Raw genomic sequence first — 23,176 nt, forward strand, 5'->3', positions numbered from 1 at the left:
ATTAGCTCTCTAAAGAGTTGGACATTACTTTGACAATCAGCTAATCATTGCACCTCTGATTCATGTGACTGTTTAGAAACTCAAGATACAAATGAGTCCTTCGATTATAAAACATTTTTTATTGTTTTCCATCTCATTTTTTCTTCTTTTCAGTAAACATCCTCACAAATCCTCCACTTTCTCACCTCCAGGCGGCAAAAACAAACAGCACACATCCACACACTTCCACTGCCTTTCTATTTTCCTCCGTCCTTCTTCTTTTTCTTGGGTTTGCTCTCGTCTTCCAGGACGACTTCTTCTGCTGCGATCCGGACTCGCTTCGTCTTTGAAAGTTCCTGCACGTGTTCTGTGGACAGAAGCAGAACGATGAGACAAACTCGCCTCGCTTCAATGTTAAAAACTAACCCTGAAACGCATCTGGAGCAGCGAGGTTTAGTTCTTTACTTTCAGGCTCCTGTGACGTCTAAAGAGATTCTAAATCAATGTCATGATGAGAAATAACTGAAAATTTCAGGCTTTCATCTTAAATATTCCCTGAGATATTTTTCTTTTCAAATTTCAATGTGTGAGAAAATTGGCTGAAAGTGGGTCGACAGGCAATTTTTCAAAATAAGTTATCTCAGAAAGTATTTGAAATATTCCACAAAAATTCCACAAATATCTTTCGAACTATCTGTCTTCTATGCTATAAACATTTCAGGTAAATCAGAGAAATTATAGAGAGAAAATAGTTCTAATATTTTATTTAACCCTCCTGTTGTCTTCATTTACAGGCACCAAAAAATATTGTTTCCTTGTTTGTAAAAATCCAAAAATTCTGCAAAAAAATTCTCCAAATTTCTGAAAAGTTGCAAAACCTTCAGGAAGAAAATTCCAATAATTCCTTAAAAGTTTCCCTTCAAAGTTTTATTTTAAAAAATCCCCCAAATTTGGCAAGAAAATTCTTGTAAATATTTTCAAAAAATTAGTAAAAACTTTCCAAAAAAATCCTAAAAATATCTGAAGTGATTCCATATAAATATCAGTAAAACTTCTGATATTTTCTTTAAGAACATTCACAAAAAAATCAACCAAAAATCAACCAAAATCCAGCAAATTTCGCTGGATTTTGGTTTATTTTTTGTGAATGTTCTTAAGAAACATTTTTAACATTTTTTTTTCCACCAAAAAATGTTCAAAGATTTCCCAAAAATGTTGAAAATGTGGACATCAGAAGTTTCACTGTGAAAATATATTTTTTCCCCACATTTTCAAACTTGAAAATGGGTCAATTTTGACCCGACACAAGTGTTAATTTGAGGTGGAATGACCCATTTAACTGATGTTCCTTCAAAATAAGAGCTCTGAGGTAAGAATGAGTATTTCGTTAAATACCTGGACATAAATAACCTTTAAAACCTTAAAGTTCTGAATGTTTCCGCTGCATGTAAATATGAGCAACACTGACTTTTACATATTCACTCTCATTCCCTGCAGAACATTCAAACATCTATTTTAAACGTTCTACATGACAGTGAAGTGAAATGAAAGTCAGCGTTTCCACCTTCAGACGTCGTTGCTTCAGTCGCTGGTTCCTCGGCGATCTGCTGCCCTGATGAAGGTTTCCACACGGCGAGGCACGTCAGCCGAGCTGCTGTGTTCACTTCCCCCAGGAGGGTGGGAGATTCCAGCTTCTGGAGGGCAGCAGAAGTAAAACAGCAGCAGATCAGCACAGGAATCACAGAAATATTCATCTTTTACACACTGTTATGTTTGAGTTTGTTCTAAAAAATATCTTTACTGCATCTGGAACATCCATCGTTCTCCAACCAAACCAAACAACTAATAAAGAACTAGAGTAGCTGCAAACTATTTAATTATTGTCAGCTATTTTGATGACTAACATTTTACGAAAGAGTCTAAATTCTCTATTTTCATTTTTTCCCTTCCTACTCTGACGGTAAACTGAATATCTCTAGGGTGTGGAAGAAACAAAACATCTGAGGATGTTATCTTCAGCTTTGGTCAACATTTTCTGACATTTTGTAGACCAAACCTATTAAATATTATCCTTAATTTGATTTAATAGCCCTAAGCAGTGTTCATTTTTGACAGTTTGGCCAATCCTTCTGCAATATTTCTGTCACTGAAATAGGAAATACTCTTTTAAGATGCATTTTTACATTAAATTTTTTGTATTTAATGTTGAATACAATTTTTTCCCCTATGGTTGTTGAATTACATTGAATTCCTGCAAAATGAAGGCAATAAATTGGAAAAAAAAAAAAAAAAGCTCTATTCACAGGTTAAAAACAAACACCAGAGTGAAACTTGCCTCTTTGAGATGGAGTTTCCACATTTTGATGAATCCATCGTTGGAAGCCGTCACCACTACGCAGTAATCCTCCATCATCAAACTATCCACTGCTTTCACTCTGAAACCACAAAAGGAGGCAAAGATCTGGTCAAGGATAGATATCGTCCATTCTGATGTGACTAAGCAGCCTCCATATTGGTCTGTAATCTAATCTGACCTTCTCCCAACTACAGTATAAACCAAAGCTCAGAGAGAATCATCAGAACTGATGCTGGCGTTACTTGCATGAACTGCTGCTCCGTCGGTGTCACTTCTCCTGATATCAGTAAACAGCATCATTTAACACCGTTTTTTCCCCTTTCACAGCTCTTCAAGTACAATAACGTGATGTTACACTGATCTCTGCTCCCTATGACATTTTAAATAACGGAAATGTAGCACTGCTAGCTGTTAATGTGTAAATTTAAGTACAGTTCTAAGGACTGTGTGTCCTACAATCTGGGTACATTATCCATCATGTCATAGCAGTACATGTGGCAGCTGTCCATAGTCTTTATTTTTATCCTTGTGTACTTTTGCATTTCTTGTACTGTTTCTTAATATTCTTCATTTGTTTTGAGCTGCTGTGATGTAAATTTTCCAATAGAGACCAATAAAGTCCCTCATTGGGGGAATTTACTTGCATGTACTGCTGCTCCGTCGGTGTCACTTGTCCTGACATCAGTAAACCTTCCTCCCTCCACCTCGCTGAACTTCCACAATAAAAAGCACAAAGAATATTAACCTGAAGACTGAACTGGAGGATTAAAAACACTGAACTCACCTGGTTTCATGAGCCTTGAACTCACACAGCCAATTCTCTGTTGTCACGTTGCACAACCTCACAGTTTCATCGTCTCCTGCGACGGCCAGGATGGAGTTCTGAAAGAACAGCAGGGCTACGGAGAATACTGCTGCTTCCTACTGTCATTTTAATAGATTTACAAGACAACAGTCCTCTCAGGAGAATAAAACACACACAGTCGAGCATTTTTAAGTAAATCACACATACGCTTAAAGGGCCTATAAATACATTTCTGTGGGCTCAATTATTCTATTCTTATGTCCAATGACTCCCCTTTCTTACAATTCCAGAATGATATACACTTTCACATGTTTAGTTTCTTTTTTGTTTCTTTTTATGTGATATATTTACAGTAAGGGATTGGATCTATATAATTACTGCTATATTGCTGGATGGTGAATTGTAAGAGAGAATATTTCTGACCTGGTTGAAATGTAAACTACCCTTTTCTTTTTCTTCACCTTATCTGTCTTTTCATTTGTTTTTTTTTTTGTTTGTTTTATTTATAATACATGCATACGTACATGGGTTTATGCACACTGTATGGATGCAGGTGTGAGGGCCTCTGTCTGTATTATTTTCATTCCAAATAATTCACTAGTGCAATAATTCTGTAACTGTTGGCTCATCTGAAAACCCAATAAACAAAGCATTAAAAAAACCCAAAAAAACTCACATTTAAGAAGTTAACAGACGAGATCCTCTTCAGGTTTGTGATCGTTCCCGTCACGGAGGCCGTCTGCAGGTCGTAGACGTTCACTTTGTCATTCACCACAACCACATATTTATCCCCGTCTGGAGCCCATCTGACGATGTGGGCGTCTGATAGGAGGGTAAAGAGTCGTGTACGGAGTTAAATGTACATGTTCAGTCAGCTGGAGGGGATTAAAACAACATTATGAGGCTCCAAATTCAAATTTTCCAACATTTTTAACCACACAGAGACATCCATACATATATATATATATATATATATATATATATATATATATATATATATATATATATATATATATATATATATATATATATATATATATATATATATATATAAAAAAGTTTGGAAAAAGTTGTAGTGACAGTGTAATCAAAAATACCAAGAAAAAAGAGTTTTGAGAAAAACCCTAAAACCCATTTTTATAGGCTTGCTTTGATATGATGTTGTCCATTTCTATTTTTGATTATTATTATTTTTATCTTGTAATTGTTTTTATTTCATTATTCATTTTATTCTCTGTTACCTTCTACTTGTGTATTTATTTATTTATTTACTTACTATTACTATTATTATTATTTTAACCTTGTGTTTATGATTTTACCCTCTATTTTTATTTATTATTATTATTATTATTATTATTATTATTATTATTATTATTATTATTATTATTATTATTATTATTATTAGATGTTCCACTTGTTCTTTGCCGTACTTAAATGTGGCATTTTATTATTCTATCTGGTGTTAATGTACTCATTTACTCTAAGAACCTTTTACCAGCTCTCTGTTGTTCAGTGTTCTTCCTGAGTGTCCTTATTTTCCTTTTTTCTAGTCTCTAAAGCACAACTCTGTCCTTAAACGGTTCCATATGAACAGTAAAATAATTTAAAACTTCTTTACATCAATCGTAAACTTACTCTGTTTTATGTTTTTGATGAATGCTGATCTTCCGTTAATGAGATTCCACGTTCTAAAAGGAAGAAGAGACACAAGAGTTATTTCCTTTTATCAGAGTTTGACAGATCCTGGTTGTCCAGAAGGTTTTACCTCAGAGTTTTATCTGTTCCTACTGAAAGTGCGAGTTTCCCAGAAGGATGGACGGACATGGACGTGACGTGGCCTCTGGGGAAAATAAACGACGTATGTTGAGTCAACAAAGACAGATGAAGCCTCCTCGATACGTCTGCAGCTTTAGGTCTGTTTACTTACTTGTGAGCTTTAATGGATTTCAGACATTCCCATTTCTTTGTGCTCCAAACACACAGCAGTCCGTCCTCTCCTCCGCTCAGCAGGTGAGACGAACCGTAAAACTCGAGGCAGGTGATGGTTCCTGAACAGATGCAGAAAACAATCTGCTGCTTACTTTCACTTTACAAATGGTAAAAACTAAAGAGAATCAGTGCTCAGAGGACTTTTTAGAACCAGAACCAGAATAAAATCTACGATGAAAATCCAGTCAACAAGTAGAAAAACAGGAATACGGAAAAATTAAATACTGAGTACAAATAAAATCACTATAACCTGAAAAAAGCAGATAAATATGTTAAAAAATACACTGAAACTAACTGAGCTTGTGTGTTATTTTATATCTTCACTCAGCGTTATTTTATTCACTCATCTAGTGAGAATTTAGAGAATAATTAAGTTTACTTTTTTCTGTTTTCTTGCATATGTATAATCAGTTTTATCTCCTCTTTTCATCGAGAAAAAACGCAAAACTCAATAATCTATCTATCTAACTATATATATATATATATATATATATATATATATATATATATATATATATATATACACATATACATATATATTAATAAAATATCTATCTATCTATCTATCTATCTATAATCTATCTATCTATAGTCTATCTATAGTCTATCTATAGTGTATCTATTGATCTCTGCTCACCGTCGTGATGCAGCAAAGCTCCGTGCTCGATTCTCTTCTTCATGTCGTACAGCTGGATGGTCTCATCTTTGCTTCCTGTGACGACGAAGCGCTGGCTGGTGGCGACAGCTGACACCGAGGCCGTGTGGGCGTGATGTGTGAAGTTGGCTTTGGCCGTCCACTCCTGCACAACCAAGAAAACAAACAAAAGAACACATTTTAGAAAGCTGAAACTGAAAGAAAAAACACACACAGATTTTACAGTAGCTTTCTGATTTTTTTTAATATAATCAGACAAAAGGTGCATTTTTTCCTTTCTCCCTGATCATGACACAAAGCAGGAAGAAAATATTCTGTATTACAAAAGAAACAAGCAAAAAAAACAGCAAAACAACAACAAAAAAAAAAAAAACTGTGAAGGAGCAAATAAATGACACAATTTTCTTTAATACTATAATACACCTGCAGATTCAGCTGAAGCTAAATGCAGTCTTTAGTGCATTAAATGTTCATATTAAGTTAAACATTTGCATATTTAAGCTAAACTGACGGCACCTACTTCTGGAACATTTACTTTTAATAGCTGCAAATAGCTGATTATTATGTTTTCCTGAACTATTTGCATGAAATTTACAGATCTTTGCATGTAAAGACTATTATTCATGCAAAGTTGGAACACTGTTTCTGAAACTCACTGTAAATTTTACAACTTCAACTCAAAGTAAAGCAATCTTATTAAATATATAATTAAACTACCACTTAGTGCCGGTGACAATCTTGTCAGATGACATTTATACACTAAATAACCCTCAAACGTACCTTTTCATCGGTTTTCACGCTGTAACCGAAGGTGATCTGTTCGTAGCTTCCAGCTATCAGCTCCATGCTGCCTCTCAGCTAGCAGCTAATTAGCTTTCTCTAAACTTTCTTTTTCTGTCACTTTTTACTCTCCTGGTTTGAACAGCAGCTGCTAACTATCCAAACGGAGACCTGCATGAGAGTCACGGTGAAAATAATCACCACAAACAGCGCGATAAAGCCACTTTCACAGCACACCACGAACTGTTTTCTGTTAAACACACTTCAAAACAACGTGTAGCTTTAGCGCATGCGCAAACCTAGTTCTTCCCGTTTGTCGTTGACGGGTTTCAAATTAAAAGCTGAGATAAATACAGCCGAGTCTTCAAAATGTTTTTATCTTAATATTTATCTGATATTACTATCATTTTATTACATTCTTCCATGTATATTACTTTTCAAATATGTGTAATTAAGGTATCCCAAATAAAACACTGCTTCTTGCCTAATTTGTTGTAATTATATTGACAAAAATATAGATGAGAGATGTTTTCATTGAATGTTGCTCCTTAATTTCAAATAAATTAATTAACATTATATTTATTATGTATTTAATTCTAATAAATTGATAAATCTACATGTTGGTGACAAATAAAAGGATAACTTGTATTGCGCACTGTCCATAATAGTGATAATAATACAATAATATCAATAATAATAATAATAATAATAATAATAACAATAATAACAATATAAATATAATACTAACATAATATAAATATAATAAAATCTAATAAATGTAATAATCAGATATTAGACATTATCCTAATCAAATCAAAATCAACCTTTATTGTCGTTTAGCTGTACATACAACTGTAGTGCAGGCAAAATGAGAGGGTGTTTCGTGATAGGAATTCAATTTTAAAAACACATAATTTAAAGCACACACACATCCCTGAGACATACTGCAGCTAAAATGAAACTGAAATATAAATTATCTCTGTTTAAAGCATCTGTAGTAGCAGCCTGTGATTAAAGTGCAATGATTTACTCCCATGCAATGTTCCCTCTAATGTTTCCTGAGTGTGAGCAAACACACAAACTCCCTGAGCGTCCCTTGGACCACTGTGAGCAACATCAGACGTGTGCACTGTGGTCACACCAGCATCACATCCATTCAAGTTACATGGTTCATTAAAAGAATCAAATTACAGCATTTACATTTCTGTTAAAACACTTTGTCAACAGGAGCCAGTTGAAGGCTGCAGTGATTTTAGTGACACTACAATGTATAAGAGTGAAGTTACTGAATATTTGTCTCTCTTTACTGTTGCAGTGGTTTTGCAAATTGCAGACGGACCCTGTTCACTCCATAGACACCAATGTTATTCCTGTAGCTTGAAAGACAGTTACTTTTGATAAAACTGGGCTTGTAGCACATTGTCTGCCTTGCAACAATGGGAAAGAGGCACCGTTTATGTTTTGACAACCTATATCTAATGAGTTATTGATGCTGGAAGTCCCAATCTGTGAATATCTTTCCAACTTTACTGAACTTGGGGCCACTACCACCTAAGGAGTGATATATTTAATTTTGAAAAAAGCATTTGTTTCTTTCTGTGTCCTTTCTCCGAGTGTCCCTGGTCCCAGAGCTGGATGCTTCAAATGTGTGGCTGTGTTTTATGGTCCTTGTGTCCCACCCCCCACCTCTCTATCTCTACCGCTATCCCTCTATCTCTATCTCTTCCCCTCTACCTCTATCATACATACTTTTTGTGCGCAGATTTTCTGTGCGCAGAGACCGTGTCAGCAGTACACAATTGCGCACGCGCGCAGCTTAGAGGGAACAGTGCTCCCATGTGCTGAATATTTCATACTTTCCAAGACTTTTTTCCTGAGAAGCCTCTAGTCTTTGTGTTTTATGCTGTTTCTACCAAAATATTCCAATTTTTTTTTTAAAGTTATGTTTTTTGGCCTTTTTATTAGAGAGGCGTAGTGAAAGAGAGACAGGAAACAGGGGAGAAGACATGCAGCAAAGGGCCGCGAGCGGGAATCGAACCCGGGCCTGCTGCGTCGGGGACCAGCCCCTGTACATGGGTCGCCCGCTCAATGTGTTGAGCTATACGGGCGCCCGAATATTGCAAGTTTTGCTCCATCTGCTGAAGTACAACATGCAGAACTGACTTTTTATGTTTCCAGTGAACCTCTGTTGGACAAAACCAAACAAAAAGTGAACCTAAAGCCTGTTTCTCTTCTCTAACAATTAAAAAAAAAAGCTCCTCTTCCTGACAGGTGGCTCACAACTGCACATTTTATTCATTAAACCTGAGGATGGGCGGAGGGGCGTGGTCCTTCTCCTGCCTTGTGATTGGCTGCTTGTTGGAACCGTCACGATTGACAGCTCAGATGACTGTCTAATTTTTCTCGGGGGATGTGAGGAGTCAGACGAACTTTTTCCACTGAACGGAATCATGGCCAGAGGGTAAGACTTGGAAAATCAAACCAGAGAGTTTGTAGATTTAAATGATTTTTCTGTCGTTGTGAGTTTCGAGCAACTTTCTGACCTTTTTTTTCACACTTTGTTTCCACTCGGGACAGAAATGTTTGATGTAACTCGCAGCTCCACTCGTCTTTTTTGTTGTTTTGTGGAGGAGAAGTGCTGCTCTGTGGGATTTTCTTCGTGTTTTCTCTGGTTTTAGCTGCTCTGGGTGCAGACTGGAGCTTTGTTCGGTGGGTTTGTGCTGTTTTTGTGCAGGACTGCTGCATCTGGGAGTGATTAGAGGCTGAATTATACAACAGACAGCCTCTACTGCAGTAGAACTGAGGCTGTTTTTCCTCCACTGCTAAATTAAGAACAGAGAAGTTTCTGTGTGAGTGTGCTGCCTTCCTGTCAGTTACTTCTTCCTCAACTTTTTTTTATATTTTTTATTCCAGTGTGTCAAACATTAACTCAGTTTACAGGCAGCAGGGTGTGGCTCTGATGCAGTTTTACGAGCATTTATTGACACCTTTTTTTAATAACAATGTTTTATTGCCACATTCAAATCCTTTGTTTTGTTTTGTAAAGTTTTCAAAGGTGCAATAGAGTTTATTATAGTGGCACAACATCAGAGTTGGGTTTTTATCTCATATTTCTGCACAAAGACGTGTAGCATAATAACGGAGGTGGAGCCGTTATTCCCAGAAGTCCCTGAACAGGTTGCAGTTTGTTGAGAAAACTGCATATTTTAAATGTTTCTAAGCGATCTTAAGCCCTTTTTACTGCCCCTAAATATGCATACATGCTTGCTGGGTCATATTTTTGATCCTAATATCACATTTAAACCACCTACAAATCTGAAACCTTTCCACGATCAAATGAATTCTCCCGAGCAGCTCGTACACACCGTCATTTTCTCCCAGCTCAGTATTTATACCTGCCTTAATAACCAGTTATCACCTGGTTCCAGCTGCTTCGAAGTCAGCAGGAAGATCACAAACAAACACTCAGTACCTCCAGTCCATCTGGACCAGATCCTCATCGATACTGAATTCAGTTTAGGATCTACATCTCTCAGCAGCCTCATTCTGCTAAAAGTCGCACTTTTCAGGGTTTAAACAGTCAGACGATGCTTTTACAGTTTTAACACTCTAAAGCAAACTGCCCAAGAGTAGCCCAGTGCCTCAGATTAAAAAGCTTTTTCATTTTTATATCATTTTCTTTTCTGTTGAAGCTCTTTTTAATGCTGAACTCTGTGCTGTAATGTCTTCTTTTCATGTTTTATTGCTGCTTTCTAAAGCTCCAGTTTTGAAAGATGATTTAGAAATCAAATATTCTAATTATTATATGTAAGAGTTGCTTATGTTTAGTTGCTCACTAGATGTTTAAAAGCTGCATTTGAACACTTTCTGTAATTACACACATATACACTACTGTTCAAAAGTTTGGGGTCATTCAGACAATTCCATGTTTTCCATGAAAACTCCCACTTTTATCCATGTGCTAACATAACTGCACCATTAGCTAACACAATGTAGCATTAGAACACAGTAGTGATGGTTGCTGGAAATGTTCCTCTGTACCTCTATGGAGATATTCCATTAAAAATCAGCTGTTTCCAGCTACAATAGTCATTTACCACATTAACTATGTCTGGACTGGATTTATCATTCATTTAATGCTATCTTCATTGAAAAAAACTGCCTTTCTTTCAAAAATAAGGACATTTCTAAGTGACCCCAAACTTTTGAACGGTAGTGTAGATACTGTATGCATCATAGTTTTCTTTTGGATGCTTTTGTTTGGTTTTATCTGCAGAACTTTTCAGACCTCAAAATGAAATGACACCAGATCTATCTGCATGTCAACATCCTACTGCACCGATTATAATCTACTACACATTTGCAGCTTCCTGTACATGTTTGTGTTGCCTTTTATTCCCTATAATCTTTAGGATTTGCTGTACTTGCTTCTTATTTGTCTTTGAACATTTAGGAGAACAAATCCCAGACTTCCTCTTCAGTTTTCATTGCAGTGAAATAACGTGTCATTTAAGTTCATTAATGTTTTACTGTGTTTGTAAAAAATTCCAGCAGCTCAAAGATAAAACAATCCCAGAATATCACAGCTCAGCAAATCGTTTCTGTAAATGTAGAAAATGTGTTAAACTTGAGGGACAGCTGCTTTTTTTCTTCCAGAGGACATTTTTGACGTGTTGCAGCAGGAAGAGCCCAGCTGTAAATGATATAAAAAGACTGCTTCAGGGGGAGAGTTCTGGTATCTACGCATGCAGGATGACTGACTTATATTTCATTCTGATTTTTGAGACACTCGGCTCAATGTTGTTTGTTTTGTTTTTTTTACTGATATTATTAAGCCTTTAATAGAGCTGACTCACTGTCACACTGGAAAGACTTTCTGGGAAAGTTAAAATGAAGCCTTTATTAATGTCATGAGAGACACCAGTTGGTTCTGAATTATCTTTCTGAGGAAGAAAAAGCAAAACAAGAAAGAAAACTAAGTCCATTTACTCCACTCCACTAAAAATCAGAGACACTTTTCTCTCAAATGCGCTCATTAGACAACGTTACTTCGTCACAATTTTGCAGATTTGGCTCAAAGCGTGTAATTAACAAATAAATTATGATTTAATAATTCAGATGAACTTAAAGCTGTGCTGAGGCTCAAACAGAAATATAAACATGATATAAAGTAGTTAAATCACCTTGACTCACCGTGAAAATGATGAAAACATCAATAATTCAAACGTCATTCTAACCTTTGAACTGAATAGAATATTCTTTATTAGTCCCACAAGAGGAAAAGCAGCAAAGTGACAGTAAGAAATGCTAGAAAACACACCTATAGTTTAACCGTCCTGCTGTCCTCATTTACAGGCACCAAAAAATATTGTTTCTTTGTCTGAAAAAAATCCAAAAATTCTGCAAAAAAATCTCCAAATATCTGAAAATTTGCAAAACCTTCAGGAAGAAAATTCCAATAATTCCTTAAAAGTTTCCCTTAAAAGTTTTATTTTAAAAAAAATCCCACAAATTTGGCAAGAAAATTCTTGTAAATTTTTTTTAAAAAAATGCGTAAAAATCTTCCAAAAAAATCCTAAAAATATATAAAGTGATTCCATATATATCAGTAAAACTTCAGATATTTTCTTTAAGAACATTCACATAAAAATCAACCAAAATCCAGCGAAAATTTAACATTTCTTTTTTTCCACCAAAAAGTTGAAAAATGTCCCAGAAATGTTGAAAATGTGGACATCAGAGGTTTTCACTGTGAAAATATTTTTTTTTCCACAGTTTCAAACTTTACATTTGCAAAACTTTAGATATTCTTAGGATTTTTTTTGAAGATTTTTAGTTATTTTTTAAGGAATTTTTGGAACGTTCTTCCTTCAGGTTTTGCAAATTAAAATTAAAATTTGAAAATGTGGACGAAAATATATTTTCACCATAAAATTTGTGAGGTCCACATTTTCAAAATTGTGTCAAATTTTGGTGGAAAAAAAGAAATATATCTGAAAAATGTTTCTTTAAGAATATTCTCAGAAAAATCAACCAAAGTCCAGCGAATTCTGCTGGATTTTGGTTGATTTTTCTGATTTGAAATTTGAAATATTAGAAATATTAGAAGCTTTACTGATATATATGTAATCAGTTTAGATATTTTTAGGATTTTTTTGAAAAGATTTTTACTAATTTTTTGAAAATATGTACAAGAATTTTTTTGCCACATTTGGGGGATTTAAAAAAAAAAAAAAAACTTGTAAGGGAAACTTTTAAGGAATTATTGGAATTTTCTTCCTGAAGGTTTTGCAAATTTTCAGAATTTTGGAGAATTTTTTTAGCTGAATTTTGGGATTTTTTTTCAGACAAGGAAACAATATTTTTCGGTGCCTGTAAATGAGGACAACAGGAGGGTTAAAGTGTATTTTGACGCCAGTACATTTGTGTTTTTACTTCCACTTGTCTGTATTTCTACTGGATGGTTTTGCTGTTTTTATCTTGGTGCTCCTTCCTCCTTGTGCTTCTGCTGGATCTTCTGTGTTTGTTTCCTTCCTGCAGTCGACAGGCCGATCAGGAGCTCACTGAGGTGTTTAACCAAATCTGGCGTCTGGATACAAACCGCCTCCGTCCAGGAACCGACTACATCATTTCCCTGCAGGTCGGAGCTCCTCTGCGATGCAAAGCACTCAGTCACAGGTTCTAGTTGTAGTTCACCCAGGAACCTGCTGCTGCCTGACGAAAGTCAAAGAATCAAAATGTTCTTGCAGTTTTGAGCAAAATCTGAACATCTGTAGTGGATTTAACGGCGGTTCATCATGTAGTGGTGAAGACATTTTACCAAAACCACAAATGGGAACCTCATGGCCTTCCATCCAATAGTTTCTGAGATGTTTCATTGTGGTCCAGAGACGCAGACAGACTGACTAACATCCACACTGACTGAAATGTAGTTTATTATTATGGTAGATGATATCAGCACACCTGCATGGCAAAATATAGTGAAAGATCAACAATAAAAGCAGTGTTTCCTACAGAACTGTATCTGTTTTATAATGGTTATAGTACATATTAGGGCTGCCACTAATGACTTCCCCATTTTAGATTAATCTGCCTTTATTTCAGTAAAAACACAAAAGATGGCCTTTTTTGAATCACTTGTTTTATGCAATAAGTAGTCTAAGAGGATTTTTAGTTTATTGTGATCTAAAATGCAGAAAAACAGCATTTTAAAGATATAAATGTGTCATTTTTGTCTTGATAAATGACGAGAATTAACTGATAGATCTCTTAATGAAGCCATTATTAGATCAATACCATCTAATAAATACTGTATATTGGTGTGTATTACGACATACAGTATGTGTAATGTGTTTATACTGTGGAAGTGGATAATAAAGCTGCTCACTAGTGCTATAAACTGCACATATATCAGTTTTTGATAGGATGTGTGCATTTGTAGTCTCTTATTTCTGATGTTTTTACACATCAGGTCTGTGGATTCCAGTTAACATGTTGTGAAATATTGGCCAGTAGATCTAATTCTGAGTCAGTTTTCTCACTTTGTGCGGTGACAACATGCTGACATGGTTGTGTTTTCTTCAGGGCAGGGCGGGTTACGTCGCTCAGGGCAGCAACTACGCCAGAGACCGGGCCAGAGCTCCACTCTTCACGTACGTCAACGAGGACAAACTGAAGGGCATGGAGACGTACGCTCGTAAGCAGCAGCTCTCGTCTTCATTTTACAGGACGTTCTTTGTTAGAAACTTGTTCAGTGAGCAGCGCCCTTCTTCTTGCAGATTTTATCAACTTGCTGGACAACTATGAGATGTCCACCGGCGTGTCGGAGACGGTCACCTCACAGGAGCTCCTGGAGAACAAACTGTTCCTCGACTCCATCATGGAGACCGAAGTCATGAAGGTGCAGCAGCTGCTCGAGTTCTCAGAAACACATCTGTCAGAGTTACAGAACAGCCGTCCAGCTGCAGCTGTGTACACCGCTGCTCATCCAGGTGTTATTAACCCTCCTGTTGTCCTCACATATGGGCCCGAAAAAATATTGCTTCCTTGTCTGAAAAAAATCCAAAATATTCAGCAAAAATATCCCCAAATTTATGAAAATTCCTCAAAATATCTAGTGATTAACTATATATGTAAAACTTCTATTTTCTTTTAGAACATTCACATAAAAATCAACCAAAATCCAGTGAAATTCGCTGGATTTTGGTTGATTTTTTTGTGAATGTTCTTAAGAAACATTTTTAACATTTCTTTTTTTTCCACCAAAAAGTGTTCAAAGATTTCCCAAAAATGTTGAAAATGTGGACATCAGAAGTTTCACTGTGAAAATAAATTTTTTTTTTTGTAATTTTTCAAACTTTAAAACGGGTCAGTTTTGACCCACAGGACGACACGAGGGTTAAAATATATATCTATATTTACTGTTTTGGAGACTTTCCCACCTGAAACAAGAAGCACTACAAAGGAAACATATGACTTTCTGACTGATTAGAACAAACTTTTTTCTCTTTTATACTGTTTATAAGATTACCATATCTTTTATTAAGAGAAAATAATAATTACTGTGAATTACTGATTTGTGTTCAATTCCAGATATACTTTTTTGTTTTACTGTTGAGGTTTTGCTTTATTTTATGCTCTGTAGGATGAATTTAAATCCAAAATGAATGATGGGTAATAAAACAGTCTCACAACAAAGACAGTTTTGCAACTAAAGCTTTAGTGCTTCTCATGTGACCTCTTTTAATTTATTTGTCCAGCTGTGGCAGCAGCTGCAGATGCTCAAACATGCGTTTTTTCCAGACACTTTTAAGACTTGTCATGTGAACCGGCTTGACTTTCACACAGCTCTGTTATTTTCAAGGTCAAGAACGAACTTTTAATCTCCAAAGTAGCCTGAAAAACTGTCTTTATCGTCAGTATGTTCTGTTTTTATTCCAACTCATAAACTTAATGTTGTTTGACCACATTTTTCATTTGAAAGTTCCTCATGTGCTCTTTTGTTTTCAGTGCGCTCACCAGTATCTGGTGAAGAAGGGCCAGTCGCCATCAGACGCCGCCCAGTTCAAGAAACAGCTGTATGACATCTGGTTCCGGCTTTACCACCGGGAGAGGGGAGGCGGGTGAGTCGACACTACCAGCAGGGGGCGCCACTGCAGGGTGTGAGAGACCAGCTGGGGTTTAACCCTCCTGTCGTCCTGCGGGTCAAAATTGACCCGTTTTAAAGTCTGAAAATGTAGGGAAAAAAATATTTTCACAGTGAAACTTCTGATGTTCACATTTTCAACATTTTTGGGAAATCTTTGAACATTTTTTGGTGGAAAAAAATGTTAAAAATGTTTCTTAAGAACATTCACACACAAAAAAAACCCCTCAAAATCCAGCGAAATTTGCTGGATTTTGGTTGATAGAATACAATAGAATAGAATAAAATAGGATAGATATTCATTGTCACTGTTACAGAAAACAATGAAAATCGGTTTGGTACTCTCTGAATAGCAGCATTGAAAATAGACTATATAACACACCCTAAACTATATACAACATAAGAGCAAATATGCAGTACGGAGTTAGAGACCTGCTCTACACATGATTATTGCCCATGAAATATGGATTGCACTGACATAAATATTGCACTTGTAGGTATGTGAATGTGTCCATTTAATGTAGATGTACCCACAAACTAAATGACCTCGCGCTGAGCACAGGCATGTGTTGTGCATGTGTCCGTTATGTACGGATACTGAATCATGTGACCTAAATATGTAGCAGGTGGCAGGAATTGATGAGACTCAGAAACACCCCCACAATTTAATCAGTTGTTCCTTGGATCATTTCTGATGGATAAGTCCTGATAAGTCCTCAGTGGTGGATTTGTAGTAGGATCACAATCATGTGATCGTCAGCAGGCAGCTGACGTAGTGTTCACTTGTTGTCATGGTTACAGTGATGCCATGCTGCTATCTGGCAATGATACAGAAATCTTTAACAAATCCATAGATCCAGACTATAAGCTGCATCACTGCCAAAATCCAATCACTTGGTCATTGTGTCATTTCTGACCTTCCCTGGAAATTTCATCCAAATCCGTTGGTCTGTTTCTGAGGAATGTTGCTGACAAACAGAAGGATTCACATACAGCGATTGTCACATAACTCTGCCGAGTTCTTTGGCGGAATAATTAACAATGAATAACAAAGAACAGAAACACGGAGTGAATATTCCAGCTGAAGGGCAGAACTCTGACGCTGCAGCAGTGAAATGCAAACTTCTTGTAGTATTTGTCCTTCACTGTCTCATGAAGACGACACAAAGTCGTCAGTCGAGGATCTCAGGGTCTCGGTGTTATCAGACCTTGGTGCTCGACGCTGGTCACAACATCATCACATTCCATAACAAAAGAGAAGAAAACATCTTCACCGTTGGGCCTGGTCTGTGCTCTGATGCAAAGACTGGTTACTGATCGTCACATTAGCAACACAATTCATCCGAGTACCAAGGAAATCACAGCAAATCTACACGTAACCCTCCTGTTACGTTCGTTTCTCAGGAACACCAGTGATGTCAGTTTGACCTGGGGCATGTTTAATTACCCACAAATGGCAGAAACCAAAAAATCTTGATAAATATTGATTATATGTCATTATCAACTCCATTACTCAACATTTCTATCAATATTTACTGCAGTGGTGTTCTTTACTTCTCACAGATCAGGTTCAATGAGAATAATTCACTTGTTTTTCATTTCATTTCAATATGCAACTTTTTTGATCTATATATAAAATACAATGGTTTTACATGGCATTGATTTTTAAAATATTTTATTTTACATTTAGATTTTTTTTTCTTTTCATGGAGTTGATAAATTTCCATCTCCTCTGTTCAGGGTCAAACTGACCTGCTGACTTAAAATCAAGACACCCATGTTCATTTTATATGTTGATTAAACGTATTAAGCCAAGCAGGAAATGTTTCATACCGAAAAAATGCTTTCAACCCTCCTGCTGTCTTCATTTACAGGCACCAAAAAATATTGTTTCCTTGTCTGAAAAAAATCAAAAAATTCAGCAAAAAAAATTCCCCAAATTTCTGAAAATTTACAAAGAAGGACAAAAATTCCAATAATTCCTTAAAAGTTTCCCTTAAAAGTTTTGTTTAAAAAAAATAAAAAATAAAAAATCCCCCAAATTTGGCAAGAAAATTCTTGTAAATATTTTCAAAAAATGAGTAAAAATCTTCCAACAAATCCTAAAAATATCTAAAGTGATTACATATATATCAGTAAAATTTCTAATATTTTCTTTAAGAACATTCAAAAATCAACCAAAAAAAAATCAACCAAAATCCAGCAAAATTCGCTGGATTTTGGTTGATTTTTTTGTGAATCTTCTTAAGAAACATTTTTAATATTTCTTTTTCTCCACCAAAAAATGTTCAAAAATTTCCCAGAAATGTTGAAAATGTGGACATCAGAAGTTTCACTGTGAAAATACATTTTTTTTCTCCACATTTTCAAACTTTAAACCGGGTCAGTTTTGACGTGCAGGACGGTACGAGGGTTAAAATGGGTCCGTTTGACCTGGAACATAACAGGAGGGTTAAACCATTTTTTGCTCAGTGTATTCTGGTTTTTATTGGTTTTTAGATTCAAAGTTACAATTGCTGCTTGCACTGACCAAGTTTAAAATCTAATGAAATATAAATTAGCAATAAAGTGTACATTTTCTGTATTTATTTTAAATCCAGACCTGTATCTTTAAAGGAGAGTCTTCAGTATTTTTCCTTCTGCCTGGCCTACTAGCAAACACTGTAGATAAGAAGGTTCTGGAGATTTGTTGTTGTTGCTGAATGAGGGCACATATGGAGACTTGACTTGCTTATCTTTGGTCGGACTGATTTTTGTTTTCATCGTAGGGAGGACTCCTGTGGATTTGAACATGTGTTTGTTGGAGAAACCAAATACGGCCAGGAGATCATGGGTCTGCACAACTGGGTTCAGTTCTACCTGCAGGAGAAGCACAACCACGTCGACTATAAAGGCTACAAAGCAAGAGACAATAAAGATACGGTAAGAAAAATCTGATTCAACATAAATACACTGCCCATCCCCCAAAAAAAGTCTCACACTCTATTATTTCATTGGACCTCCTTTAGCTTTGACACTCATTCGCTGTGGCATCGTTTTAATAGGCTTCTGCAATGTCGAGGCATTTATTTCTGTCCAGAGTTGCATTCATTTTCTACCAAGACCTTATATTGATGATGGGAGAGTCGGACCAAAGTCTTCTCCAGAACATCCCAGAGATCCTCAGTGGGGCTGAGGTCTGGACTCTGTTGAGGACAATCCATCTCATCCTCCCTGATCCACTCATTCTCAATGTGAGCCCATGAATCCTGGCATCATCATCTTGGAACAGGAAGAAAAACTCTACTGATGTAAAGACCTGGTCATTCAGTATATTCAGGTAGTCAGCTGACCTCATTCTTTGGGAACATAACGTTGCTGAACCTGACCAACCCCAGATCATAACTCTAACCCCCACAGGCTGGTAGGCACTAGACATGATGAGTGCATCACTTCATCTGCCTCTCTTCTTACCCTGATGCCCCCATCACTCTGGAACAGGGTAAATCTGGACTCATCAGACCACATGACCTTCTTCCATTGATCCAGAGTCCAATCTTGATGCTACCTGGCAAACTGAAGCCTTTTTTTCTGATAATCCTCACTGATCGGTGGTTTTCTTAGAGCTACAGCTGTTTAGTTCCAATCCTTTGAGTTCCCTTCATGTGGAAATGTTCTGACTTTCACTGTTAAACAGCCATGAGTTCAACTGTTGGTTTGCTACGATCATCTAAGAGTTTGTTCCTGAAGATGATGGTTCTCCACTATCCTTCAGGTTTAAATGATGCATTGGACGGTTCTTACCGTGATTTTAGCAGTTTCATCTCCTTAGTTGTTTTCTTTGCTTGATGCAGGCCAATAATTTGACCCTTCTGAGACAGATTAACATCCTTTCCATGACCACAGGATATGTCTTCCAACATGGTTGTTTAAGAAATGAGAAGCTCCTCACTGCATCAGCTAGGGTTAAAGAAGTTGTCATCACTGCAGTAATTATCCAATGGAAGGATCTTACCTGTTTGCTTAGTTAAATCCAGGTGGAGACTTTTTTTTTGACAGGCAGTGTATAATTAACACATTGGAGAAACTTAACATCTTCCTCGACCATTATTGACTGTGTTATAATTAGCTTAAGCTACTGTAATTGAACATCAAATATATGTACGAGTAGCTCATTACCTTGATCTAATTATTGTTTTAAAGCCTGATGAAGACGACCACGTCCTGAACCTGCAGTTCAGCTGGAAAGGTTTGGTGAAGCCGGTCGGCGGCTCGTTCATCGGCGTCAGTCCAGAGTTCGAAGTCGCTCTCTTCACCATCATCTTCCTCATGTCGACGGAGAAGATGACGTCCGTGGTGGTGAAGGTGGACGAGTACATGCTGGAGCTGGTTGTGTATCGACACGGCAGATCCATCGGCACGTCCTTCCCCAAACTGCTCAGCAGCAACAACAGGGATCTGTAACGTTACAACACCCGAGCTTACAAATGTTTTCCATTCATTTCTATGCAGTATAATCTTCAAACTAAACCTGGATCAGGTTATATTTGCACTAAACATCAGGCTTTCACTATCTTTAAGAAGCTGAGATATTAACCCAAACATCCTGATCTTGATTCATATCATGGAAGGAATAATTATCGTTACCAAACACATTTCTGTCATATTCTATAAACAGTTCCAAAGTGAATAAAATGTTGTTTGTTTACAAAATAGTGTTTGCTTTGTATTTTTTCCTGTCAGAAAATTCAGCCGGATAGTTTAAGTTTCAGGTAGCATAAAATTCTGTGAAGGAAATGAAACTGAAAGTTATGATGAACCAGAAATATTAATTGGAAGACAGAAATTCTGCAATACTGTAAATATCTTTTTTCTAAAATAGAAAAGTTATGATCAGAATAAAACCCCCTCATTGCTAATTATTTATTTGTGTTTATTCAGCTAGATTTCTGTCATTTGTCAATTACACATTATTGTATACTGTATAATAGATGGATAGATATTGAAGAATTACAAAAGAATGACGATGTCAACAAATATGTCAGTAATGTGGAACAAACATTTCTGAAGCTAGTTTTATCCAGTATTTAGATTTCTGTTCTGGAAATTCACTGTTATGTTGGCATTTCAAATTCAGGCATTTTTAGATATTTAATAAAAATTTAATAGCCCATTTTTACATGTAAAATGTCAGTCGTCATTTTCTAGCAAATAATCAACTGGAAAAGTTTTATAGTGAGATTTTTGTGTTAAGAATGTTACTGTTGCTTCTCCCCTTAATTGCACCCTTCATAGATTTAATTGTAGGGGGACCAAATGTCCTGTTTTCCAGGACATATTCTGTTTTTATGTCCTGTCCTGGCCGTCCTGGTTGTTTTTGATGAAGTGATGAGAATGTCCTGGTTTTCATAGTTTTTTGTTGAGCCACTAAATTAAACTAAAACTAACAATTTTTTTTTTTATAGTTTTTTGTAAGTGTGTAAGAGCTATTTTTGTTCAAGATAGATTGCTTATATAGCAGAGGTATTTTTTAGTTGTTTTTTTTCTAATGCAGAAGAGACATTATTTCTATTATTATTTCAGTCGTTATTTTTGAAACTTGTCATACTAAACATGCTGAGTAACCTCTGAGAAGCCTATCTGAGTTTGCGTCTTTGGTTATAGATAATATTAGATAATATAACAGTTTTCTATCCATACAGAGAAGGCATACTTTAAATGTATTGAAGTTATAAGGGATCTTTGAGTAAATTTCGAGTATATTTGAGTATCTCACAGCCGGCTCTGTCCTGGTTTTCGCTAATGAAAATATGGTCACCCTATTAACCCTCCTGTTGTCCTCATGTACGGGCATCAAAAAATATTGTTTCCGTGTCTGAAAAAAAATCCCAAAATTCAGCAAAAAAATTGCCCATATTTCTGAAAATTTACAAAACCTTCAGGAAGAAAATTCCAATAATCCAGCGAATTTTGCTGGATTTTGGTTGATTTTTCTGTGAAAATTCTTAAAGAAATATTTCTTTTAATATTTCTTTTTTTTCCACCAAAATGTGACAAAATGCTGAAAATGTGGATTATCAGAAATTTCACTGTGAAAACATTTTTTCCCCCTACATTTTCAACTTTAAATTCTGAACCTGACAGACAGAAATCAGGGCTTCAGTTCTCAATCGTCAGGACGCGCCCTCCCTCTGCGCATGCGTACTTAAACAAACCGCTCACTATGTCAAACCGCAGAAATGAAACCGTTCGTCTGAAAACTACCTCATGAAGTGCTGAACGGGCAGGTAAGGACACGCATTGATCTCCCGATATTCTCAACTCTCTAAAAACATTCTTCGACATCGGCAGAGACAGTCTGCTTTTCTTATAAGCAACTTTTCCAGTTAGACGCCGGAAACGCGGCTAACTAGCTAGCCAGCTATGCTAACAGCAGCGTCCGTTGGTTGGCAGCTCCTGATCTGTGTTTGGGAACCACCTGACAACTGCTCACATGACTTTACTGTCAAAATCATGTATGTTCAGGGGCCACATGCAGCCACATTTCATCTCCAGTGGGCCGGAGCAGTAACATGATAGCATAATAGAGGAACAAAATGAAAAAAATGAGACAAACGACACGAAACAAAACAAAAAAGCCAAAAAAGATGGGCAAAAAAAGACAAGAAATCACACAAATGAAACAAACGAGACAAGAAAAGAAACAAATGACAAAAACATGAAACAAACAACTAAAAAAGGGTAAAAAGACAAAAAACAACAAAAACAAGACAAAATATAACAAAAATAAGGCACGAAACGACAAAATCGAGAGATAAAATGACAAAAAATGAGACAAACGACACAAAAGAAAACAAATAACAGTCAAAAAATTTCATTAAAAGCTTACAAAGCAACAAAAGAGTGAACATAACAAAAAAGTTACATAAATGAGACAAAAATGACCAAAAAAAGAAACAAAACGACAAAAAATAAACGACACAAGCGAGGAAAAAACACCAAACGACACACAAAACAGCAAATAAAGCAAAACACAAAATGGCCAAAAAAACCCAACAAAAAAACACAAGCGAGACAAAAAGGAAACACAAAACGACAAAAACGTGAGACAAGCGGCAAAAGTCAGACAAAAAAAAACACCAAAAACAAGGCACAAAATGACAAAATCAAGAAATAAAATGACAAAAAATGAAACAAATGACACAAAACAAAAAAGAGACAAAAAATTTAATTGAAAACTTACAAAGCGACTAAAAAGTGAACAAAACAAGAAGTTACACAAATGGGGCGGCTGTGGCTCAGGTGGTAGAGTGGGTCGTTCAATGATCGAAGGGTCGGCGGTTCGATTCCCACTCTGGAGTATGAATGTTGACAGATTGTCAGCCACGCTTCTGTCAGTCTGCCCTAGGCAGCTGTGGCTCCAAATGTAGTTTACCACCACCAGAGTGAGAATGTGTGAGTGTGAATGTGTGAATGAATAATGGATTC

At 36.2% G+C, this 23,176-nt stretch overlaps 3 protein-coding genes across 8 annotated transcripts in view; 2 read left to right on the forward strand and 1 right to left on the reverse strand.

The window, feature by feature from the left end:
- Nucleotides 1-99: 99 nt before the first annotated feature.
- pak1ip1 (PAK1 interacting protein 1) lies at nucleotides 100-6,843 on the reverse strand. The gene is made up of 10 exons (XM_023271053.3): nucleotides 6,565-6,843; nucleotides 5,767-5,929; nucleotides 5,068-5,188; nucleotides 4,906-4,980; nucleotides 4,776-4,828; nucleotides 3,817-3,962; nucleotides 3,120-3,217; nucleotides 2,315-2,414; nucleotides 1,544-1,673; nucleotides 100-346 (listed from the first exon to the last, which is right to left on the reverse strand). Exons 1-10 carry the CDS (start codon nucleotides 6,628-6,630, stop codon nucleotides 237-239), a joined length of 1,062 nt encoding a protein of 353 aa, XP_023126821.1. The 5' UTR covers nucleotides 6,631-6,843; the 3' UTR covers nucleotides 100-236.
- A 2,054-nt stretch (nucleotides 6,844-8,897) lies between these two features.
- Nucleotides 8,898-20,401, forward strand: LOC111569091 (uridylate-specific endoribonuclease C-like). The gene is made up of 7 exons (XM_055014838.1): nucleotides 8,898-9,025; nucleotides 13,105-13,204; nucleotides 14,149-14,260; nucleotides 14,343-14,464; nucleotides 15,574-15,686; nucleotides 18,478-18,631; nucleotides 19,892-20,401. The coding sequence occupies exons 1-7, from the start codon at nucleotides 9,015-9,017 to the stop codon at nucleotides 20,150-20,152; spliced, it is 873 nt and encodes a 290-aa protein (XP_054870813.1). The 5' UTR covers nucleotides 8,898-9,014; the 3' UTR covers nucleotides 20,153-20,401.
- A 1,457-nt stretch (nucleotides 20,402-21,858) lies between these two features.
- The window catches only part of cc2d1b (coiled-coil and C2 domain containing 1B), a 37,188-nt gene continuing 35,870 nt past the window's right edge, over nucleotides 21,859-23,176 (forward strand). For all 6 annotated transcript variants that reach the window (XR_008602959.1, XM_023290964.3, XM_055014337.1 and 3 more), the window contains exon 1: nucleotides 21,859-21,975. The gene's annotated coding sequence lies outside the window, so the exon portion shown is untranslated. The remainder of the gene's footprint in view (nucleotides 21,976-23,176) is intronic.

This window comes from Amphiprion ocellaris, chromosome 10, assembly GCF_022539595.1.
Source record: "Amphiprion ocellaris isolate individual 3 ecotype Okinawa chromosome 10, ASM2253959v1, whole genome shotgun sequence".
NCBI lineage: Eukaryota > Metazoa > Chordata > Actinopteri > Pomacentridae > Amphiprion > Amphiprion ocellaris.

Bases quoted from the DNA above. Each gene is read 5' to 3' on its own strand.
- pak1ip1 (XM_023271053.3), bottom strand. From the start codon at position 6,630: ATGGAGCTGATAGCTGGAAGCTACGAACAGATCACCTTCGGTTACAGC. The intron at 3,963-4,775 runs GTAAGTTTACGA...CCCTCCTATCAG, and splicing joins CATCAAAAACATAAAACAGA to ACGCCCACATCGTCAGATGG. The intron at 1,674-2,314 runs GCAAGTTTCACT...GCTGCCCTCCAG, and splicing joins GGAAACTCCATCTCAAAGAG to AAGCTGGAATCTCCCACCCT.
- LOC111569091 (XM_055014838.1), top strand. The intron at 14,465-15,573 runs GTGCAGCAGCTG...TTTTGTTTTCAG, and splicing joins TGGAGACCGAAGTCATGAAG to TGCGCTCACCAGTATCTGGT. The intron at 15,687-18,477 runs GTGAGTCGACAC...TTTTCATCGTAG, and splicing joins CACCGGGAGAGGGGAGGCGG to GGAGGACTCCTGTGGATTTG.